This window comes from Triturus cristatus, chromosome 3_2 (genome assembly GCF_964204655.1).
Source record: "Triturus cristatus chromosome 3_2, aTriCri1.1, whole genome shotgun sequence".
Taxonomy (NCBI): Eukaryota; Metazoa; Chordata; class Amphibia; order Caudata; family Salamandridae; genus Triturus; species Triturus cristatus.
Genome location: NC_140584.1, coordinates 1,204,159,323 through 1,204,184,088, shown reverse-complemented (window position 1 = coordinate 1,204,184,088; position 24,766 = coordinate 1,204,159,323). Strand labels below are relative to the sequence as shown.

General features: G+C 50.3%; 1 protein-coding gene across 1 annotated transcript in view; it reads right to left on the bottom strand.

The window, feature by feature from the left end:
• Positions 1–3,978: 3,978 nt before the first annotated feature.
• The window catches only part of LOC146859450 (uncharacterized), a 144,144-nt gene continuing 123,356 nt past the window's right edge, over positions 3,979–24,766 (bottom strand). Inside the window, exon 2 of the mRNA XM_085650168.1 lies at positions 3,979–7,252. Coding sequence (XP_085506294.1) covers positions 6,547–7,230 — 684 coding nt within the window. The 5' untranslated portion in view covers positions 7,231–7,252 and the 3' untranslated portion in view covers positions 3,979–6,546. The remainder of the gene's footprint in view (positions 7,253–24,766) is intronic.

Here is a 24,766-nt window from a genome sequence, read left to right as displayed (position 1 = left end):
GTGTATGATTGAGGTCAGGTCTGTGTGATTTAGGTCCGGTGTGTGTGATTGAGGTCAGGTGTGTGTTTTAGGTCAGGTATGTGGAATTTAGGTCAGGTATGTGAGATTTAGGTCAGGTGTGTGTGTGATTTAGGTCAGGTAAGTGTGATTTAGGTCAGGTGTGTGTGTGATTTAGGTCAGGTATGTGTAATTTAGGTCAGGTATGTGTGATTTAGGTCAGGTATGTGTGTTCGAGGTTAGGTGTGTGTGATTTAGGTCAGGTGTGTGTGTGATTGAGTTCGGATATGTGTGATTGAGGTCAGGTATGAGTGATTTAGGTCAGGTATGTGTGATTTAGGTCAGGTATGTGTGATGTAGGTCAGGTATGTGTGATGTAGGTCAGGTGTGTGTGTGATTTAGGTCAGGTGTGTGTGTGATTTAGGTCAGATGAATGTTGTTTCCCCACACTTTTGCATTCAGCATTTTCCACAGCGGAGGCAGAGTTCGCCACCCATAGATGTGGATATGAAATTTGGACATAAAGTTACTTGAAGTAAGTTTCTGTTTGTAATTGCCATCGTAGTCTTTTTCAACCCCCATGGAAAGAGGGGTGAAAACTCATAAATCCCGCCACTGCGCACAGATTACCTCATGGTATTGGTGGATGCCATCCGGGCTGATATATTCTGTCGTTCGTAGACTGGAATTTAGGAGTGTGAAGGATCTTGTCAAGTTTCTTTCCTTTTGTGAATCATGCCTTATGTATTTGCTGTTCATAGCCTACGTCTATATAGAGTGGGCTTCTCCAATGAGTTGCTTCTGAGCTACTGGTAGCTCTCTAACTACCTGGGAGCAGCTCTCCTGTGTGCACCCAATCAATATATTTATACCAGAATTGTAAAGTGTGTATTTGAGATTAAAATGTGTTTTTTTCAAACTTTATAAACTGGGTACATTTTCAAAACATATTTACAGTTAATATTTGAGTGATAAATCATTTTGAGTTGAGGCATTACTAATATTTTTACTTTCTGTTACATTCTTGTTGGCAACCGGGCCTAAAATATCACCGCTGGTGATGTTGCATATAGTGTTCACTAATGTAATGTTGTCCAATGAGGTCACTATTACAGCACTTATAACATGAGTATCTCAGGTTGATTTTCATTGCACATAAGTAGTTGTTATTACAGAAAAGGTTGGAGACCGCTGCTATAGAGCATGACTACAATAGTACACAGTGCATAATGCTTGTCTGAAGATTCAAAATTCAGGGGAAAGTATTGGTGTGAGTGTGGTTGTATGCCACAATATTGAGGTTTGAATATCACCCTACTAAATATTGACTCCTTTGATATTTATTTTGAGGGTTTTATAGAGCGCGAACAAGATCCTTGCGGATATCAGAGCGCTTTACATTACGCAACTGTTAGTTATACAAACAAATAAATGCAGGTAACTCAAGTATACATAACATCTCTTGCAAAAAGCAGAAGGGTACATAACAGGAACATCCCCATTGAGTCAAGTCAAGGGCAGATAAAGTGAGTAGGATGTTTAGTTGGACCCTTAGCATTGTAAGGATTACAAGTAAGGGAGCTGTTGATCTCGGAGTTTATTTAGTCTGTGTTCAGGTGAATTTTGCCATGAGAATCGATTTAACTTCCTTTTTGAAAGATGAGGTAGAGGCACTAAGTCGGGTTTCTGGGGGAAGTGTATTCCATATTCTGGCCGCCATCCCCGAGAAGGATCGTGTATATGTTTTCTTCTTGTTGAATCTTTGAGGTTTCAGTAGTAGGTTTTCTGCATTCCTTGAGGATCTTAGACCACCAGAGATCGTCAGTTTCTGTGCAAGGTAGCTGGGTGCATTATGATGTAGGGCCTTATGCGTCATGCACGCTATTTTTAGAGGAATTCTGGCTTCAAGCGGTAGCCAGTTCAGGGATTTTAAATCTGGGGAAATGTGGGAACTTCTTTTTGAGCCAGTGATGAGTCTCGCTGCAGCGTTTATTGAGGCTCTTAAGGGAGCTGTTGTAGCTTTTGGGAGGCCACATAAAGAGACACTTCCGTACTCCACTCGAGGGATAACTAGAGCTTGTACTGCCAGCTTGAAGTCATTGACTGGCAGGAAGGGTTTCATCTTCCTCGGTGTGTTTATCTGGAAGATTGCTCCCTTTGTAGCATTGCTAATGTGTTTTTGCATAGTGAGGTTGCTGTCAAGAGTAATTCCCAAAGATTTCGCTGAGTCCACAATGTTTGGTTGAACGTTGAATGCAGTAAGATGTGTGATCAAGTCTTGCATTAAGGGGACTTTGGCGGGTGGAGCTATAGGAGGAATTCGATTTTTAGAGCGTTCAATTTGAGATGGTTTTCTGCCAGCCAGGTCTGGGTGTTCCTGAGCGTGTAGTTAAGCAATTTAATGTATTCTAGGGTGTTGATCCTAAGATAAAGTTGTGTATCGTCAGCGTACATATGAAATTGCACGTTAGACAGATGTAGAATTTCGGTGAGAGGTTCCATGAACAGGTTAAACAGTGTCGGAGATAGTGAGGACCCTTGCGGGACTCCCAACGTTACGTGTAAGGGTTTGGAAAGAGTGTTGTTGACCTTGAATTTTTGTGTACGGTTATGGAGGAAAGAGGTAAACCAGTTTAACACTGACCCTGATAGACCCATTCTATGGTTCAGAAGCTCTATCAGATTCTCGTGTTTGACCGTATCAATGGCTGAGGATATGTCTAGTAGGATGAGTAGGCAAGATCCATTCTGGTCAAGGATTTGTAGCACATCGTCAATAATGTGTGTCATGGCTGATTCAGTGCTGTGACCTGCTCTGAAACCTGATTGGTGTTTGTTCAGAAGGTCAAAGTGATCAATATGTTTAGTCAATTGGTGGTACGCATTTTTCAAGTAATTTGGCCAAGGTGGGAATATTGACTATCACAAAACAGTGAAAGCATAGTGTGTGTGTTTGTGTGTGTGTGTGTGTGTGTGTATAGATATGGTTAGTTCTAGTAGGTTATATATGGAAGGACATAATAGGACTTTTGTTTGTATTTAAGTGATTTTAATAATGCTCATATTTTGTGAAGAGATGAGCGGTTTATATGCAAGTAGGGGAGATTCCTTAATAATAATTGTACTTCTCTTAATCATAATGATAGCAATGAGGATTTAAAATGGCCACTATGCGGAACCGATTGCATCAATAGAGTCTTAAGGACGAATGTTCCGAAACTGAGAAAGAAGATAAAGTTTGGGTTGGTGATATGTAGTGCTCTGAAAAGACATGCACAACAAATACTTTGCAATTAAATATGGGCCTCTGCATCCTTAGTTTGTGAACAAAAAACTGTAAATACAAAATATTGATATAAAAGCACACTATATAACAAATTAATATACAAAAGCTAATAGTGACACTATGACTTCATTTTAAGATAGATTTATCCATCCAAACAGGAAGCCACAAAGATGTAAATCAACAATTAAAATGTTGAGCCAGCTAAGAAAGTACATGTCGAAGAACACAGGAATGGAAATGCTACAACCATAAATCAATGTGAGAAAAGGACTACTGGATGGAAGCATCCCCAAAATGCCATGGACTTGACAGCCAGCCAATCCAAGTAATGGCTCACCTTCATCAGCCCAAGACTGCCAGTGACTGAAGAGAGGTGACAGAGCGCTCACTTCCTCTCTATAATTATATATACTTATGATTAATTGGTGACAAGAGCTCTTGTAATATCTCTGCCTCAAGACTCTAAAACACATCAAATGAACCTGGCACAGGGTCAGAAAATGCAAGTCATGTAAATAAGTCTCTAAAATCAGGATCCACCAATGTTCCTGTGCGTGTAACTGGTTGCACTTTGAGTCTCATGGCTGATCACAGTACGTTGTGCTTTAACGTTTTATAATTTTTTCATTTTCTCTCTATTCTATTCTCACAGCCTTCCACATTTTAGCTCCAGCTAAAGAAAGACATATTCATTATTTATTTAAATCATATTTCTTGTAATAACCATGTATTTAGAACAGCTGATCTCCATATTCATATAGCCAAATCATTTCTTGCACCAATCATTTATTTGGCAAAGTTGAACTCCATATTTATCTGACACAATCATTTCTAGTGCAAATTATTTATTTGGCACCGTTGAACTCAATAATTTAACTGACACATTCATCTCTTACAGTTAACATTTATTTGGCACACCTTGTCTTCATATTTAAGTGACACAATCATTTCTTCTACCAATTATTTATTTGGCACAGCTGAACTCCATCTTTATCTGACACAATCATTTCTTGTAGTAATAATTTATTTAGCAGAGCTGAACTCTATATATAGATCTGACACAATCATTTCTGGTCCAAATAATTTATTTAGCACAGCTGAACTTTATCTTTATGCAACACAAACATTTCTACTTCTAATCATTTATTTGGCACAGCTGCACTCTATATTTATCTGACCAATCAATTCTTGTAGTAATCATTTATTTGGCACAGCTGAACTCCATCTTTATCTGACACAATCATTTCTTGTTGTAATCATTTATGTGGCACAGCTGAACTCCAGGTTTATCTGACACAATCATATCTTGTAGTAATCATTTATTTGGCACAGTTGAACTCCATGTTTATCTGACACAATCAATTCTTGTAGTAATCATTTATTTGGCATTGCTGAACTCATGCTACCACCTTTCCATCCATAAACAAGTTGGTTACCCAGCACTGTGTCTGGTAGACACAAGCTGTGCACAGTATGGCTTCCCGTGTCCCTGACAATTTAACTGGGCGAACCAACGAGGGGCCACGCCTGGCGTGGGTCACTTTTCTGGCTCTTGATTGGCTCTTCAGCCAGAGTCGTGAGACCGGCCCATGCTCTCTCTTCCTAAAATAAAAGCTCACGGTCCTCTTTAACTAATTATATATGACTTCCCTGCTGAAGATGGACATAAATAAAGGCTATAATGTATGATTTTCTATACACTTTGCCCATGGAAATTGAAGGAGTGGAGCTGCATTGCGCGTCTCTGTCCAGGTGAAAGCTTGGGATCTAAGAGTGACCTGCATGGGACCTCGAAGCTCCCGTTTCATTAATATATTTAAATTGTCTCCTTTAGGGTGATGGGCTCATCTTGAAATAGTTTGCCTGTTAAAGATGTGGAGCCAGTGACAGGTACATATAACAGAATACTCCACTTTACTTATGCTTAACCAGGGCCACTGGAATTATGCGATTGTAGCGGCTGCAGTGTTATTCGCATGATTATAGATTTGCCGCATAATTCTTCATCTGCTGCAAAGTCTGCAGATGCTACCCCAGCAAATTGTATTTTTAACTCAAACGGTTCAAAAGTTTTAAAGAAATGCAGCTGCAAGTGTTACTCGCAGTGGAAGGCCCTGTGCAGAGGTGAACTGTTCATCTTTCTATTGGTCATTGCTATATTTGGGTTTTAAATGAGATGCAACCAATGCTCAAACAATATTAACAAGCCTAAAAATGACAAAATAATTTGCCTTTTATTGCTGCATAAATGGTCCCTCCCCTGCCGCATAATTCCAGTGGCCCTGTGCTGAACTCTGCATTACGGAAACCAGCCCAGATGTTTGCCTGTGCTTTGACCGAGTGCCCCACATGTTACCACAGCAGTGCTGTAGAGATGTCTGCTGTGCTGTCAGACTTCTTCCACATGTGTGATCCTGTGGGATTGTCTGTGTGACGGTGCTTGTTGTGGTGCCCTCACCCCCCTGGAGAGCGGATGGATGCTGCACAAGGGCCGGGAGTCTGCGGTGCCATGCCTTATTGTCTGCAGAGAGGTCTGTTCAGGTGTCTGGACTTTGTCGTGCAGGGAGGATGTCTGGGAGGTCTGTATTATTCCACATAGTGCACTGATTCACCTCTTCAAGGAACTCGGTACAAAACTATGCTATTTGTGGAAACAAGCTGGGCGAGTGGCTTCTGTGCCTCAGTTTCTTCGGGTGTGGAGTTTGGGGGTGGCTAGAAGTCAGTCACTTCAGTGTAGAATAACAAAATCCTAAGGTGCTGGTTAAGAGCGCGTCATGCTGGTCCATATGTGGTAATGGCAGTGCCCGTGTACATTGTCCAGCTTCCTGTGATAGCTTGGTTAGTATTTGATCCATTAAGCAGAGTCCAGACTCCTGGCTCTGCCTGGGAATGAATGTCATGTGAAGTAAAGACTACAACACCCAGAAGGCATCAGCGTGTCAAATAAAGACTCGAGATCCAACCCGCAAGGGCACAGGTCTCAGAGTCAAGTGAAAGAGCCCCCCCTAGTGCCCCTTTACATACTGTTACATGTCTGAGTGACAGGGCCTGAAAACATCAAACGTGTGAATATTCACACACGGCAGAAACAGGAAGGACTGAGCTGTGGGTGCTCTGGCACGGACAGCGGTGCACGCTCAACGACTTGTCGGGGTGGGTAAGAGTCGCTTCCCTCACTCGTAAGTACTTGTGTGATTCGCCCCTTGTCTGTTCTGAAACGGGGTGCCGGGGAGGGAGTGTGGGTGGCAGAGGGCCCTAGTTGTTTATTGGTTGAGGGTCGCTCTCAGCTCTCGCACAGTGCGTTCAATGTCGGGTACCTGTAGCTCTGTGAGCACCGCCCGCAGCTCACCCTCTGTCTCGCGGATGGCTCTTGCGAGGTCACTCCTCCTATCCAGCTTCTTCTCACTGCGCATCACACCGAGTAGATGATACACTACGAACACAGTGGCGAACTCGGCAATCCGACCGGCTACTCTGGCTAGAAGGCTGCCAGTGTTCAATACCTGGATGGTTTTCACTAATTTGGTGAGATGGAGACCGGCCTGGCCGACTCCGACCCCCAGGCCCCCAATACACCAGGCCGCATCCATGTCTATACCAAGAAACGCATCTCTAGTTATTTCCTCTGCCAGCTGGCTGGCAGCCGTCATGTGTTCTTTTATTTTCTCCAGCCCCGTTTCACACTCCCTCAAGAGCCCCTCTATTTTCTCTTTGTCTATTTTGCGTTTCCCTGCGGAGAAGAGGTCGAGGGATGCCCCCCCTGTGAAAGGTGCAAGGAGCAGCCCCCCCAATGCCAGCAGTCCCCCAGAAACACCCGCGAAGATCCCGACAGTGTTTGCTATTGTTGCATTGCGATGAAATCCGTCCAGGTCGGCTGCGATTCTCCGCAGTGTGTCTGCGGCGCCTCTCAGCTTCTTTCCCTCCAGGAGCGCGTGTTCCAGGTTCATCGTCAGTTGCCGGAGCTCCGCCCTGTTGGAAGAAGGAACAAAAGGCGCTTAGTGAGAGCTCCGTGTTCGTCACCTGTCACCCCTGCCATCACCTGCTCCGACTGCTCACACAGTCACGTGACTTAAAGAGATACCACGTTCAGCCCCCTCAGCGAAGCCCCCCATATGACCCCCCATGGCTGTCAATATAGCAGTGCTGGCTGCTGGGATTTAGAAGTGGTGGCGTAAGAGCCAGAAACAAATTACACCGCAAGTGAAGCCAGCACGCCCGACGTTTATGAGGAGGGCTTGGGGGGTGGCTTCTCCTCCCAAGATTTTTTTTTTAATTGGTGTCTTTAGGTGCAATTTCCAGCACTATTTCTGAGATAAATGGACGGAAATTACAGTTCTTATACTGGCTTCAGCCTGCCACCCTCCCTCTACTCAGGATGTGGTGTTCTGTCAACTTTGCAACCGGGGAACCAGCTTCAATTCTTGGCTTTGGCTGAATATTCAGTGATTCTATTACAGGACCGGAGGCTTCGTATTATGCTTCTCTTTCTTATTTATTGCTACTCACAGCAGCCAATGAAAACTTTTCTTATGCAAAACAAACTACATTTCCCATGATGCATGCACCACATCACTTCCTGCAGAGCCCCATAAGAGCCAGTAATACCGGAACCAGTCCTCTTTCTTTGCTGCTCACGCAGACAGATAAGTTGAGCTCTCGATTATTGACATGCTAAATGTGTTACTTTAACGGATTGATGCGTGTTGGAGGGGCGTTCTCCGGGAGGCTTCGGAATACGTTCCTAACCACCCTTTGACCCACCTCTCCCAGAGTTAGGCCGAGCACCGGCGGGAAGGCCCTTCCTGGAAGGGTCTCGTCCCTAGGATCGCACGCGCTGAGCTTACACTACTCGACAGATGGACACCACACCGTAGTTCTCAGTAAGACAGTATACTTTATCTGTGGATTCGGGGGATCTTTATGATCCGTGATACAGCTGGTGGTTCAATACTACAAGCGTCGGTAGTCTCGTTATGGGAGTATTGGGGTAGCGGGACAGTCTTTAAGTTCAGTGTCTCTGCGGAATATCCTTCGCACAGCTCTCAATCCTCGAGCTGGGGGATATGGGTTCACTCGGCAATCTGCGCCGGTCCTTCAGGATAGGGGCGCCGCGTGTCTCTCAGCAGGCACAGATATTCTCAACTTCTCTGGAGCCGCGACGGCGTCAGCAGGGCTCAGATGGTTCGGAGTTCGGGGAGCCGCGACGGCGTCAGCAGGACTCAGATGGTTCAGAGTTCGGGGAGCCGCGACGGCGTCAGCAGGGCTCAGATGGTTAAGAGTTCGGGGAGCCGCGACGGCGTCAGCAGGGCTCAGATGGTTCAGAGTTCGGGGAGCCACGACGAAGTCAGCAGGGCTCAGATGGTTCCGTGGGTCAGGTAGCGTTCTTGGTTTCAGAGTTTGGTCGAGCCGCGACCAGGTCAGCAGGGCTCTCGTAGGTCCAGGTCTTCCCTGCCGCCTGTCCCTTCAGCACCCCTTGTTATACTCCCCCTCCTCTTTGAAGTCCGGGGTCCTCGCAGAGAGGGGTCTTGGTGCCTGGGGGCGGTGTGTTGGAATTTCCTGCCGCTCGGCTCTTTGATCTGTTGCGGTTGGTCTGGGAGGGACTCCAGACACCCAGCATGCGAGGCGCCCGCTCACCGGGGGCATGGTGGCCGATCGAAACCCTCCTTGGGGAGGAGATCAGAGGTGTGACAGAGACGGCGCCTCCCGGTCTTGCTTGGGGGGGTTTCTCTCTCCCTTGGCCGGGCATGCGCGGTAGTGTCTAGGTTTTGCTGGGGCCCCGGCCGGCCATCGGGGATCTCGGACCATGGTGGCCAGAAGTCTGTGATACCGGGGGAACAGGGGTGGTTGCAGGGGCCGCTTACTGGTCGAGAGGGCCCACGCCACGAGGCCGGTCTCACAATGTGTTATTTGATGGCAGCGGCGCTGTGTTATATTGTTTAAGGTCTAATGCCGCTTTGCATTTCTGACATAACTGCCCGACTTTGCGGGTCGAGCTGGAGGTCGCGCCTCGGCGCTACGGAGCTCCCGCTGGGAGCGGGGATGTTTTAGGGCTTAGAGGAGTTCCCTGAGTACGGCGCTCGATGCGTGGAGGCATCGCGCCGATTTTCGCATTCTGTCAAGCGCGCCTGGCATTTTGCATATCAGCGCGTTGAGCACTTAATTTCTAAAAATAGCACGGTACCGCCCCGCCTTCGGTGGGTGCATATCATTATTTAACGTAGCTAATAAGCCGGTGCGCTGGGAGCCAGTCACTTTCGCTTTGTTTCAGGTTTCCACGTGCGTAGCCCAATTGGGCTATTTTGGTAGGATTTGCGCTACGCACGTCGTAACTGCCCGTTTTCTGTCATTTTTCTTTCGTTTTTAGCCATTCCAGGCTGATTTCCATACAGAGAGCACCTATTACGCCTGGCTGGCTGTAAAACGACTTAGGCCTGGAGGGAGCACACCTCCTTGGATCTTTTCTTGCTCTTTTGGCTCCACTACGCCCTGTGGGCTGTAATAATTGGGATACAGCTTTGGCTGAGGAGCTAGGTACCGGTGCTGTGGTGCTGTGGGTTGGCTCCCCCCCCTTTTACTCCTCCTTACTTTGCCTTATGAGCAAGTACGTCTACAAATTTGGTTCCACCATGGAAAATTGGGTGCACTATGAGGAGGATGACACCTTGTACGAGGAGGAGGTGGGTACACCTGCCATCGAGGATAATATTGTTTAGGCCCTGGACGCTTCTGTGCAGGAGTCAGTCAACAAGGCCCTGGAGAAGGCAGTTCCGGGAACTGTGCAGCAGGCATTGGCGACTGCATTGAAGCCTATTTCTAGGCAATTGGAGAGGTTCGCGAAGCATCATGGCTTCACTACCCCAGCTGAAGGTCCGGCAGAGGAGCCACGGCCTAAGTCCTGGCCTCATTCTGCTTCCTACTCGTCACTCCCGCGCCCTGCGACAGAGAGGGAGAGGGTTCAGGATACTGATTCGGAACCTGATTCCACCTCATCGGACACCCCTGATGATTCCCCCCCCAAGAAGAAATATCGGAAGGTTAAGAATGTGGAGACTCCACAGACGGCCCCTACGCCTTTCACCTTCAACCCCTCGGATATTGTTCACCCTAGATCCTCGGAATGGTTGCCTGCCCCGGAGGTGGCTGCGTACCTCCATGAGAATTTGCGCAAGAGCTTTGACAAGGAAGTGCGCAACAGACTGCGGTCTAAATGTCCCCGACCAGATCTTTCGGACAAGGTGGCGGAAACGCCAGAAATTGATTCCAGTCTGCTAACTTTCCTTAAAAAGTTTGCCAAGGACCCCAAGAAGGGTATAGATCGCGCCTGGCGAGGGTGCCAAGACAAGCTTCTTGATGTGGTCGGTCCCCTAGCCAAGATATTGGAGATGGCTCTAGAGGTGCAGGAATCGGAAACCGCTATTGATTCCCATGTATTGGTGGGCTGGACCCAGCGGGCTATCTGCCTATTAGGTAATGCCAACTGCGCTATCTCCACGGAGCGCAGGAAGTCCATCCTGATGCGCATGGACTCTAACCTGACGGAGTTGGCGGCGGCGGAGCCTGGCCCATTGGCGGACGGAAACCTATTCGGCGACCGCTTCGTCAAAGATGTGGCGAAATACGTGGGCACCTTCACGACCCTGGACAAAGCTCAGGCAGTGTTGGAAAGGCGTTCGCCGGAGAGGGGTTCGATACACGTCTTGCCCACCCCTTTGACCCGCCTCTCCCCAACTAGGCCGAACCAGGCGCGCACACCTTGCTGACACTACGAACAGATGGACACCACAACGTATTTTCTTGTAAGACGATAGGTTCGTTTATCGAAGGGTTCAAGGGATCTTTATGATCCAAATTGCGAGTAGTACATCAGTGGCCCACGGGGCTACAAATCGGTGGTAGGGAATGGGGTAGCGGGTCAGTCTTTGAATAAGTGTCTCTGCCAAGTGCTCGGTGGACAGCTCACAATCCTCGAGCTGGAGGGGGTTGCTTCTCCTGGCGATGTCTGGCCACTCTTCTTGAAGGGGAGCGCCGCGAGTCACTCAGCAGGCGCAGATGTTCGGAGTTCGGGGAGCCGCGAGTCACTCAGCAGGCTCAGATGGTTCAGAGTTCGGGGGCCGCGAGTCGCTCAGCAGGCTCAGATGTTTCAGAGTTCAGGGAGCCGCGAGTCGCTCAGCAGGCTCAGATGGTTCAGAGTTCGGGGGCCGCGAGTCACTCAGCAGGCTCAGATGTTTCAGAGTTCAGGGAGCTGCGAGTCGCTCAGCGGGCTCAGATGGTCCAGCGTTCGGGGGCCGCGAGTCACTCAGCAGGCCCAGGTGCTTCGGTGTTCAGGAGCCGCGACAGCGTCAGCAGGGCTCCGTTGGGTCCAGGTCTTCTCTAGCTCCCGTCTCTCTGGCACCCCTTATTATACTCCCCAGGCCCTTTGAAGTCCGGAGTCCTCGCAGAGAGGGGCTTTGGTGACTGAGGGGGTGCGGCGGGATTTCCGGCTGCTCGTTCCTTTGGTCTTTTCAGGTGGTTCGGGGAGGGACCCCAGACGCTCGGCAGGCGAGGCGCCTACGCCACAGGGGCCGGGTGGCCGATCAAGCCCTCCCGGGGGAAGGCGATCCGAGGTGTGACTGGGCTGGTGCCTCTTGGTCTGGCTCGGGGGGGTCCTGCTCCCGTGGTCGGGCATGCGTGGTAGGGTGTCGAGGCTGGCGGGGTTCTGGCCGGCCCTCGGGTCTGTGTGGCTGGGGCGGCCGGAGTCGGAGATGTCGTGTCGTGGGGTGGTTGCAGGTTGGCTGGATGGTCGGGAGGGCCTACGCCGTGAGGCCGGTCTCACACGCGTCCCCCCCAGCTGAAAGGCGTGGAGAACTACCCATCCACTGGGGGGTTCTCCTCGCTGAAGCGGAAGAATCGGGACAGGCCGTCGGCGTTGGCATGATCCGCCCCGGGGCGATGCTCGATGGTGAAGTCCATCCCTTGGAGGGAGATCGACCATCGTAATAGCTTGGGGTTCTCTCCCCTCATCTGCATCAACCACTGCAAGGGTCGGTGGTCCGTCTGCACTCGGAAGTGGGTTCCGAACAAGTAGGGCCGTAGTTTCTTGAGGGCCCAGACTACGGCGAAGGTCTCTCGTTCTATGGCACTCCAGCGCTGTTCTCGAGGCAGCAGCCTTCGGCTGATGAAGGCTATGGGTTGATCGATGCCCTTGTCGTTGAACTGCGAGAGGACGGCCCCGATGCCGTGTTCGGAGGCGTCGGTCTGAACCACAAACTCTTGGGAGTAGTCGGGGGCCTTGAGTACCGGAGCAGTGCACATGGCGGTTTTCAAGGCGTCGAACGCTTGCTGGCACGGGGGGGTCCACTGCACCTTCTTCGGGAGCTTTTTGGAGGTCAACTCCGTGAGAGGCCCTGCGAGGCTTCCATAGTTCTTAATGAACCGCTGGTAGTATCCTGTGAGGCCCAGGAAGGCCCGGACTTCCGTCTGTGTGGTGGGGGGCTCCCAGGACTTGATGGCGTCGATCTTTGGTTGGAGGGGGGCGACCTGCCCGCTGCCCACCTGATGCCCCAGATAGACCACGGAGCCTTGCCCGAGTTGACATTTGCTGGCTTTCACGGTTAGGCCGGCTTGGCGCAGGGCCAGGAGTACTTGCCGGAGGTGCTGGAGATGTTCGTGCCACTGAGAGCTGAATACGGCTATGTCGTCAAGGTACGCTGCGCTGAACCCCTCGAGTCCCGCCAAGACCTTGTTTACCAACCGCTGGAAGGTGGCCGGGGCATTTTTCATTCCGAACGGCATGACCCTGAAGTGGTAGTGTCCATCGGGTGTGGAGAAGGCGGAGCGTTCCTTCGCTCCCTCCGTGAGCGCAATCTGCCAGTACCCGCAGGTCAGGTCAAAGGTGCTGAGGAAACGAGCGGCCCCAAGGCGGTCGATGAGCTCGTCTGCACGGGGGATAGGATGGGCGTCCGTGCGGGTGACTGCATTGAGCCCCCGGTAGTCCACACAGAATCTTAGTTCGGGGGCGACCCCAGGGGCGGCCGCTTTCGGGACCAGGACTACCGGACTGGCCCAGGGGCTATCGGAGGGTTCGATCACTCCAAGGGTCAACATCTTCTGTACTTCGGTCTTGATGCAGGTGCGGACCCGGTCAGGCACCCGGTAGGCTCGGTGTCTCACAGGTGGGCTGTCGCCGGTGTCCACGTCGTGGACACACCAGTCGGTGACCCTCGGGATCAGGGAGAAGAGGTCGGCGAACTGTCTGAGCAGCTGGCGACAGTCGTCGGACTGTTGGGGAGTGAGGGTGGTCGACAGTTTCACTCCCTCCACGGAGCCATCTATTTCTTTAGCGCACAGGGGGTCGGGCAGGGGTTCCGTGTCGTCTTCCGCCCCATCGTCGGTGGCCAGGAGCAAACTCAACTCCGTTCTCACAAAGTTGGGCTTGAGACGGTTCACGTGGAGAACCCGGAGGGGGTTCCGCGGGGACTGCACATCGATCAGGTACGTGACCTGACTCTTCCGCTCGATCACCTTGAAGGGGCCAGTCCATTTGTCTTGCAGGGCGCAGGGTTTCACCGGGGCCATGACCCAGACCTGCTGGCCCGGCTGGAACTCGACCAGAGTTGCGTTCTGGTCATACCAGCGCTTCATTTCTTCTTGGCTGGCCTCGAGGTTAGCCTCTGCGAGTTCTCTGAACTTCCGGGTCTGGTTGCGGAGCGCCAGGATGTAGCGGAACACATCAGGGGGGGTCCCCCGGGGGCTTGTCTCCCAGCCCTCCTTGACCAGGCTCAGGGGCCCCCGGACGGGGTGTCCGTATAGTAGTTCGAATGGGCTGAACCCCAGGGACTTTTGGGGAACTTCCCGGTATGCGAACAGGAGGCAAGGGAGGAGGACATCCCATCTTCGGCGCAGGGGCTCCTCGAGGCCCAGGATCATCCCCTTCAGGGTTCTGTTAAAGCGTTCCACCAGGCCGTTGCCCTGGAGGTGGTAGGGGGTTGTGAACTTATATGCTACTCCGCACTGCTGCCACAGGGACTTCATGTAGCGGGAAATGAAGTTAGTGCCGCGATCACTCACAACCTCGCGAGGGAACCCCACACGGGAGAAGATCCCCATGAGAGCCCGGCCCACCACTGGAGCCGTCACGGTGCGGAGGGGAATGGCCTCGGGGTAGCGGGTGGCATGGTCCACCAGGACGAGGATAAATCTGTGGCCCTGGGCGGTCTTCGGATCCAGGGGTCCCACGATGTCGATGCCAACCCGCTCAAACGGGGTACTCACAACGGGGAAGGGTTGCAATGGAGCCTTGCGCTTTCCGCCACTTTTCCCACTGCCTTGGCACGTGAGGCAGGATTTACAGTGGGCCTCCACATTCGCTCGCATCTTGGGCCAGTAGAAGTGGGTCACTAATCGCTGATATGTTTTGTCTTGGCCTAAGTGTCCTGCCAAGGGTACATCGTGGGCAAGGCCCAGGAGGAGGTTTCGGAAGCGCAGGGGCACTACCAGCACTCGGGCTGCACCTAGCTCTGCGGATTTTTGTTCACTGTATAGGAGTCCATTGTCCCAATATACCCAGTGGGTTCCGGTCCGGTCACCGGCGGTCTGGACTTCGGCTTGCTGACGGAGTCCCACGAGGGAAGGGCAGGTGGCCTGTTCTTGGCAGAACTCTTCACGGGAGGGACCTCCCTCACAGCGCCACTGGGCCATCTCGGGCAGTTCTCCGAGCTCGGTCAGGGCCTCAGGGGCGGAAGGTTCGGACCCCTCGCCCGGGTTAGTGGCTTCTTCTCCTTCCGGCGGAGGGCTGTCCGTCTCTGGTAGGGTGTCCCGTTTCTCGGGGACAGTGTTCGGTGGGGGGGCCTCAACGCCCTCGGAGAGAGGCAGTCGTGCGGTCATGGAGCGCGTGGTGGCGCAGACCCATTCGGGTAGGCCCATCATCTCGAGATGGGCTCTTCGTTCTACTTGTCCCCACGGGGAACTCTCGAGGTCGTTGCCCAGGAGGCAGTCTACGGGCTGGGATGTTCGGACGGCTACTTTCAATTCTCCGGAGACCCCTCCCCACTCGAAAGGCACCAGAGCCATCTGGCAGAGGCTCTCGGAATTGTCGGAGGATATGACCGGACAGAGGGCATCGGGTAGGATCTGGTCGTCAGAGATTAGGTCGCGGTGGACAGCGGTGACACTCGCTCCGGTATCGCGGAGGCCCTCGACTCGGTGACCGTTGATGGTCACCGGCTGGCGGTACTTCCTCGTATTGGCAGGCAGGGGTGTTCCGGGGACCATTTCGCGGTCCCCAAGGGAGACTAGGGCCATGGCGGCTGGTTCCCATTCTTCGGAGTCCTCGATCTCTTCCCCTAGGGCCACGGAGGCCATCTGCCGGGCCGGAGGGTTGGTCGTTGCTGGTCGTTGATACAGGGGACACTGGGGGTCATTGGCGTAGTGTCCGGGCTGTTGGCAGCGGAAGCAGGTGGTCCGGGTTCGGGGCCCTAGCCGCCCCGGGGCTCCGGTGGTGGCTGGAGACGGGGCGGGACCTGCCGCCGGTGGGCCGCTGGGAGGGCTGTGCGGGGCCCCCCCTTGGAAGTCTCTCGGTCGGCCTTGGTTTCCTCCGCCCCTCTGGCGGGGGGTCCTTGATTGTGGCGACCGTAGTCTCCCACAGGGCCTCGGGTGGCCCGGGTGTTCACCCAACGGTCAGCCTCGGCGGCCAGCTTTCGAGGGTCGGTGAGTTTACTGTCCAGGAGATGTTGGCGCAGTTCTACAAAGCAATTGGCCGCCAAATGTTCCCAGGCTATCAGGTCAAATAGTTCTTCGAAGGTGGAGATCTTGCTGCCCTTGATCCACCCGTCCAAGGCCCGGCTGTAAAAGTTCACGTATTCTACCCATGTGGTGCCCGGTATCTTTTTGCAATCTCGGAACCGTTGTCGGTACATCTCGGGGGTGAGTCCATACCGGCCCACGAGGGCCTCTTTCATGTGGCTGTAGGAGTTCATGACCGTGGAGGGCAGATCCAGCAGGGTATCTCTTCCTTCGCTCAAGAACCGGCCCCATAGCCCAGCTCCCCAATCTTTCTGCGGGACTCGGTGGGAGGTCATGGCGACTTCGTAGGCCTTAAACCACTGCTGGATATCGTCATTCTTATAATACTCCTTCACCACATCCTTGGGGATGTGGACTTTGGTTTCTGAAGGGGGTGCGGAGGATGGATCACTCGAGGGTCGGGACTCTTCAGTTTTGGCCCTCAGCTCAATTTCTTTTAAGCTGCGTTCATGTTCCAGCTGGAGTCTTTTCTCCTCGTGCTCTCTCTGGCGTCTCTTTTCTTCGAGTTCCCCTTCTAGTCGTAATTGCTCGACGGCTAACTTTTTCTCGGCCAGTTTTATCTCTCCCTCGATTTTCAGCCTGGCCAGTTCAAGTTCATGGTTGCGGCCTCTTTCTCGGTCTGCTAGTTCCTCGGGGGACAGGTTCCCCTCGGGCCCGTAGTTTCTCACCGGGATGCTTCGTGGTTCATGGGCGGAATCTCCTTCTGTTTGGGTCAGGGACGCTCCTGTCTCGACCCAGGTCTTCAGTACTTTCTGGAAGTCTTCCTTTGTGCTTAATCCGGTGGTAGCGATTCCAAGGTCCTTGCAAAATTGTTTTAATTCTCTATGCGTATAATAGTCCAATTGTTCCTCTCGGAAAGTCGAGCTCATTTCGGTACCTGCGGCACCTTGGGAGGTTTCTCCTTCCATCTCTGTTTGGTAGTGCGTCAGTCGTTCCCTGCACGCTCTCTTTCGGTGTCGGCTCGGATCCCGTCGTCTGCCACCAAATGTTGGAAAGGCGTTCGCCGGAGAGGGGTTCGATACACGTCTTGCCCACCCCTTTGACCCGCCTCTCCCCAACTAGGCCGAACCAGGCGCGCACACCTTGCTGACACTACGAACAGATGGACACCACAACGTATTTTCTTGTAAGACGATAGGTTCGTTTATCGAAGGGTTCAAGGGATCTTTATGATCCAAATTGCGAGTAGTACATCAGTGGCCCACGGGGCTACAAATCGGTGGTAGGGAATGGGTAGGCTATTTGGTTTTAGGTTTAAACCTATAATAACTGATAAAACCCCACCGAATGGAAAATAGCCATCACTGGTGTAATCATAAAAACACAGAAAAAACACCTTTGCAACCACAAACTAAGTGCCACTCAAAGAAAGGAAAAGATGAGTGAAAGAGTCATTTTTATTTCGTCCTTAAGGGGCCAATGCAATGTAACTTTGTTATACAAGGTAGTATCAAGAAAGACTGGGCTAACAATATTCTGTTTAAGTTTTGTTGTTTAGGGATGTCACTGAAACATTGTCTCTTCTTCCTTCTGCTTTTTTAGGTTTGTGGTCTTTGGTCTAAAGATGCTGGTTTAGATGCATTTTTAGGTCTTATTTAGTTATTTTATAAACTGTAGAGAATCGGGAAATATCAAAACCATATTTGAAATTTTGGCTACATTTGACTTCACTGATAGGTAAAATGGCTGGTTTCATTAGAATCTTTCCTAATATGTAGCATCTCATTTACCTACAGACAGAGAATGGGTGAAATCCTTTGATACATCTGCCCCCCTTTCTAGTGAGTCAGTATTGATTGTAAATGAATTGCCAAACACCCAAGTTTTCAAACATTCAATGCAAGATGTAGTGACAGGTATGTGTGAAAAGAATGTTATCACCAAGCATCTGAGATAGTGGTGAAAACATGACACCAGGTGTTTGGTAAACATGGAACACAGTACTGCTGAAAAAAGTTCCTACCAAGTTCAATTAAGATTGGAGTGATATTGTTTATATTTGCAGTAATTCACCTACGTATATGAACAAGTTGTATGATGGCCTGTCAAAATCAATACCTGAGCTGAAGTGCTTCCCTGTAAGAGATCCTTGTCACTTGCTAGATGGTATGCTGAAAGCATCTTTACAATTTTCAGAGTTAATGAAGAATGCTATTGACTTAGTAGTTCATTCTGGTGCAGTAAAAATGCATTTGGTTCTCATATACCCTGTGCACACACTACCTATACACATGCACTATCAGTGCAGAAAGCAAGCAATAATTAAAATTAAATTAAAATTCCATAAACACCGGAAAAACACTGTTTCTGTTGTTTTTAATGGTGCAAAAATGTGTAACCACTGATAACCACTGTTTTTTAAGGTATTAAAAAAACTGAGAAAACCCCACCAGAATTTACCAAAAATAGAAACTGAAAACAGGAAAGCCTAGGAATGGGGTAGCGGGTCAGTCTTTGAATAAGTGTCTCTGCCAAGTGCTCGGTGGACAGCTCACAATCCTCGAGCTGGAGGGGGTTGCTTCTCCTGGCGATGTCTGGCCACTCTTCTCGAAGGGGAGCGCCGCGAGTCACTCAGCAGGCGCAGATGTTCGGAGTTCGGGGAGCCGCGAGTCACTCAGCAGGCTCAGATGGTTCAGAGTTCGGGGGCCGCGAGTCGCTCAGCAGGCTCAGATGTTTCAGAGTTCAGGGAGCCGCGAGTCGCTCAGCAGGCTCAGATGGTTCAGAGTTCGGGGGCCGCGAGTCACTCACTAGGCTCAGATGGTTCAGAGTTCAGGGAGCCGCGAGTCGCTCAGTGGGCTCAGATGGTCCAGCGTTCGGGGGCCGCGAGTCACTAAGCAGGCCCAGGTGCTTCGGTGTTCAGAAGCCGCGACAGCGTCAGCAGGGCTCCGTTGGGTCCAGGTCTTCTCTAGCTCCCGTCTCTCTGGCACCCCTTATTATACTCCCCAGGCCCTTTGAAGTCCGGAGTCCTCGCAGAGAGGGGCCTTGGTGACTGAGGGGGTGCGGCAGGATTTCCGGCCGCTCGTTCCTTTGGTCTTTTCAGGTGGTTCGGGGAGGGACCCCAGACGCTCGGCAGGCGAGGCGCCTACGCCACAGGGGCCGGGTGGCCGATCAAGCCCTCCCGGGGGAAGGCGATCCGAGGTGTGACTGGGCTGGTGCCTCTTGGTCTGGCTCGGGGGGGGGGTCCTGCTCCCGTGGTCGGGCATGCGTGGTAGGGTGTCGAGGCTGGCGGGGTTCTGGCCGGCCCTCGGGTCTGTGTGGCTGGGGCGGCCGGAGTCGGAGATGTCGTGTCGTGGGGTGGTTGCAGGTTGGCTGGATGGTCGGGAGGGCCTACGCCGTGAGGCCGGTCTCACAGGCAGGAATCAAACGGGTATTCCAGGCAGGGGTTTTCAACAGGGCTGGACGAGGCCGGGGACGCTCGTTTGGCCGTCATTTCTCCCAAGGTCCTCAGCGAGGAGATTTCGGACGTGGCAGGGGAGAGTGGGACTCCACCCGCGGTGGCACCTTCTACCCCACCAGGCAGCGCTTCAACAAGCGACGCTTTAACAAGGGATCCCATCGGGGAGGATTCCAGATCACCGAGTCTTCAGGTGAGCGCTCCAGACTTATTTCTTCTTCCATTGGGGGGACGTATTCAGCAGTTTTATCACAATTGGGTTCAACTATCACAGGACGCCTGGGTTTTGCAGACAGTTCAGGGGTTCCATCTAGAGTTCTTTCACACACCTTGTCAGGTTCATCGGCCCAGACAGCTTTCTTTTTCCCAACTAGAATGCGATTTCATAGATTCAGAAATAGAAGGATTGCTGCAGAAACACGCGATAGCTCCTTGCGACGAGGGCCCTCGCGGTTTCTGCAGCAATATTTTTCTGGTGCAGAAGAAAGGCGGTGGTTACAGGCTGGTACTCAATTTGAAGGATTTCAACCACTATCTGACTTACAAGCACTTCAAGATGGAGGGCATCCATCTGCTGGCAGACCTATTGAAGCAGGGGGACGGGTTGGTCCGTCTGGACCTGAAGGACGCCTATTTGTCCGTTCCCATATATCGCCCTCATCGCAGATTCCTTCAATTTCAATGGCGGAACCGGTGGTACGAATATTTGGTCCTTCCTTTCGGACTTTCCTCAGCACCGTGGTGCTTCACCAAGGTTCTGAAACCTGTCGTAGCCTACCTCAGGGAACAAGGGGTTCGCATGATTGTCTACCTAGACGACATGCTCATCATGGCGCAGTCTCAGGCGTTGGCGGTTCAGCACTTGCGCATGACCATTCGTATCTTGCAGAACCTGGGGTTCGTGATCAACGAACCAAAATCGGTTCTGTGCCCCACGCAGACGATAGATTTTCTAGGGTTCATCATAAACTCTCAGACGGCCCAGCTCAGTCTTCCAAATTCCAAGCTTCGGGATATCAAGAAAGAGCTTCGCTCATTCCTGACCAAACAAATGGTTTCTCTCAGGGGGATTGCCCGGATAGTGGGACTCCTTGCGTCGTCCATTCAAGCAATATTTCCGGGACCCCTACACTACAGGGCCCTTCAACGACTCAAAATTCAACACTTGCAGAAGGGTCTTTCATACACAGACGTAGTTCCTCTTTCCCAGGAAGTGAGGGTGGAAATGCAGTGGTGGTTGGCCCATGTCGAGGCGTGCGATTTTCGTCTCTCTACCGGAGGTGGTCATAGAATCCGACGCCAGCCATTGGGGTTGGGGAGCGCGCTGCGGAAATATTTCCACAGGGGGACGTTGGTCCCTAGAAGAGTTAAATCTTCACATAAATTGTCTAGAACTCCTCGCAGGATCATTTGTGATCCGGACACTATCTCCCAGGCAGGTCTCATGTTGCATCCTTCTTCGGATGGACAACATATCGGCGGTACGGTACATCAACAAACTGGGGGGCACCAGGTTCTCAATGAGTCATCAAATTTCAGTCATAGCAGAATACATTCCGGGTCAGTCCAATGTGGTGGCAGATTGGAACTCACGCCACCTCAGGGACTACAGCGACTGGCAACTCCTCCCACGGGTGGTCCGGTGGTTGCAGGAGATATGGGGGTTTTGCGAGATCGACCTGTTTGCCTCCAGGCTGAACCGTCAAATGACGAAGTTTTTCAGCTGGAGGCCGGACCCATTGGCTCTGGCGACGGATGCCTTTGAGCAGGAGTGGACTCAGAAGTTGAATTATGCATTTCCACCCTTCCTTCTCATTCCTCACGTGTTCACTCAGGTAATGCGCCAGAAAGCAGAAGTGATATTAGTGACTCCCTTGTGGAAGTCGCAGCCTTGGTTCCCGTTGTTGCTGGAAGCGAGTTGCGACTTCCCCAGGAGGATTCCATGGTCCTCGACGATGCTCCAGGGCCCTCATGGAGAGAAACATCCGATGGTTCTATCGGGGCATCTGTCTCTGATGGCCTGGAGACTTTCAGGCAGCGTTGGCAAATGCCAGGATTTTCGGAACAAGCTTCAGGCTTTATCAACCAAGCGTGGGCCCCCTCTACCAGGAAGCGATATTCTTCAGCCTGGGAATGCTGGGTTCGTTGGTGCATGGGACAGCATGTGGATCCCGTGGGGGCAGGATTACCCTTTATTGTTAACTTCCTGTCCGAAAAAGCGTCTAAAGGTTTAGCGTATCGCTCTGTTAATAACTTCCGTTCCGCCATATCGGCAGACCACTCTCAGATCGAGGGCAAACCTGTCGGAATGCATCCTTTAATATGTAAACTACTAAAGGGTATCAGAGTAGCTAATCCACCCAAACCAAAGTATTCTTCCTTGTGGGATGTCTTGCTGGTTCTGTCACTGTTTAACAGATGGCCCCACAACAATATGTTGTCCAGGAAACAATTGTTGGCCAAACTGGCCATGTTGCTCTGCCTAGCGGCTTGTAGACGTTCCTCGGATGTTAAAGCTCTTGATATTACAGGTAGAGTATTTACTCCGGAGGGATTTTCGTTTATTATTACGTCTAGAACTAAAACCATGTCACACAGTGTGGATTATCATGCTTTTCCCGACAATGCTAAACTTTGTGTGGTCCAATGCCTTAAGGCTTATGAAGAATGTACCAGGCCTGCTAGTCCTGATGGTGTGGTACAATTGTTGATTGCTCTGCAAAAACCGTACAAACCTGTGACTGCGGCTACTATAGCCAGATGGCTCAAAAATGTTATGTAGGAAGCAGGGGTAGATACTCAGGTCTTTGGTGCACATTCTGTTCGAGGCGCTATGGCCTCTAAGACCTTCATGTTGGGTTCTACTGTACAGGATATCATGCATTCTGCAGACTGGTCATCTGAGTCAACGTTTAAACAGTTTTATTATAAACCGGTGGGTGACATATCCTCTGTTGTTTTTAATCAGCGTTAAACTAGCATAATACGAAGCCTCCGGTCCTGTAATAGAATAAAAAATTAGCTAGTATTCGCGCCAAGAATTTTCAATTCTATTAAGGACACGGAGGCGAGGATTATCCCACCCGGTTAAATTACAGTATTGTAATTATTGCCCACCCGTTTTGCATATATAATCTGATTATACAGAAGTTACGGGTTGTTCTATCTCTGTTTTTTTCAGGATCCGAAAAGAAGATGGATTAGTCGTAATCCTGCTTGAAGTTGACGTTCTTCCCAGCTGGTCTGGTTCTTCCACGTTGGAAGCTGTTGTTGAACTTTGTTATAATTATTGGACTTATTGTTCGGAGCAAAGAAAAAGGACTGGTTCCGGTATTACTGGCTCTTATGGGGCTCTGCAGGAAGTGATGTGGTGCATGCATCATGGGAAATGTAGTTTGTTTTGCATAAGAAAAGTTTTCATTGGCTGCTGTGAGTAGCAATAAATAAGAAAGAGAAGCATAATCCTCGCCTCCGTGTCCCTAATAGAATTGAAAATTCTTGGCGCGAATGCTAGCTAATTTTTTATTTTGGGCCAATCGCTTACTCTCTCATGTTCCTATAAAAACATGAATGCATCCTTCTGTGATGTAGCTGCTGCTCATGTAAAGCTCTTTAATACCTTTGGGTTGAGTTTGCGCAATAAAAAAAACTGCAGACAAAGGTGCAAAACAAAGCTTTTCCAAAAAGAAAGACAAAGAGATTCCTACTCAGTGGCTGGTTTGTACAAAGTGAAACCAGAAAATCAGAATAAATCACAACTTCCACACGCAAATTGTGTGATCTAAGGCAAATACTTTATTTCACCAAAACTCTATTATTTTTATTTTCATGAATGAAAGCATTTTCAAATATGCGAGTTCAGAGTACCAGTCGTACATAAACCTATTGTGTTTGATATATTCGACTATTATGTTGCTCTATAATTATCTGGGCCATGTACAGGTTTGCTTTACTTCTGTCCTGCCCCTCAGCTCACTAATGGTTCATGTATAAACACCATCCCTGTTAATAAGTGCTTCTCAGTGCAGTGCTATAATGTGACGTACTAGTGTCAAAGCTTCATATGTATAGTCTGATCACTGTGTGACGTCAGATAGATATCATGATATTTTAAGTGGTTTGCTGTATGATTCACACAGCAAACAATTTGAGGGCTGGGCTCGTGCATGCGCCCTAAGACCCGGGCCAGACCCGTGGCCCGGCTCTCGCTGTTAATTCTTTACCCACCTTTACTTTAAAATGGCTTCCGGGTGTTTAAAGCGTCTACAGTCCAGGCAGCAGGCAATGCATGTTTTTTACACAGCTTTTCAGTGGGTCAAAAACCAGTTTGACTACACTGTCATCCAGTCCTTGGCCTCTCAGTGCAAATCACGTTAGCAGCACATGTTCAAAGTTCTGCCAAACTGGGAAGCAGCCAAGACGGACGCTCTTGTGTAGGACGCACGTACCTCTGTGTCTAGAAAGCAAGCTGCCGACTTAGATTGGAAACTGGCTTTCTAGACATAAAACCTTGGTCTGTCCGAGATAAATGACCTCAGAAAATACCTACATTCAGGGTTGGATTGGGGACACAATTCGGCCCGGTCAGCCAACAAAAGTGGCCCACATTCGTAGATTACAGCCTTTGATAATACAATGCTTGGTTACCCAAAGAAGCTAAAGGGTGGCAGACATTTGTGGTAATAAAAGTATTTTAAGGCTTATAGAGCCAGTACCTAAATAGGAAATTAATACTCCAAGGAAAAAAATATACTCTAGAAGCAAAGAATTATCAAAAATAGTAGGCACAATTAAAAAAAAAATAAAAAAATAAAAATAGTAGGCACAATTGTGTTTTTTACCCATACGTTTGCTGTGGATGTGTTGATTAATGTTCACTGGGAAACATGATACGTCAGAGCCCTAAACTGCTTTTTACACTTACTTTTTTATAAAGTAAAAGTATAGTTTAGAGCCGTGTCTTGAAGCCACCTGGAGCCACGAAGCGAATTCCGTTAAGGCCTCTCCGTGGAGAGCGGCCTGCTTCCATTCAGGACGCCTAGCCACAGCGGATTGCTTACCACGGGATTGCCGGCTCTCACCTCTGGTCCCAGGGGGACAAAACTACATCTCCCAGCAGCCTCCGACAGGCATCATCTCCCAAGCCCTGCTGAGGTGAGTTACATATAGCCAACAACAGTGAACATTGAAACATTTACGCTCTGGGGAAATGCACTATCATACTCAGCTCTCGCCCTTCCACCTCCATAGATAGTATGTTGGAAAGAGCGGTTAATATGGTTGCCACCAAGATTGAGCTAACCGAGAGA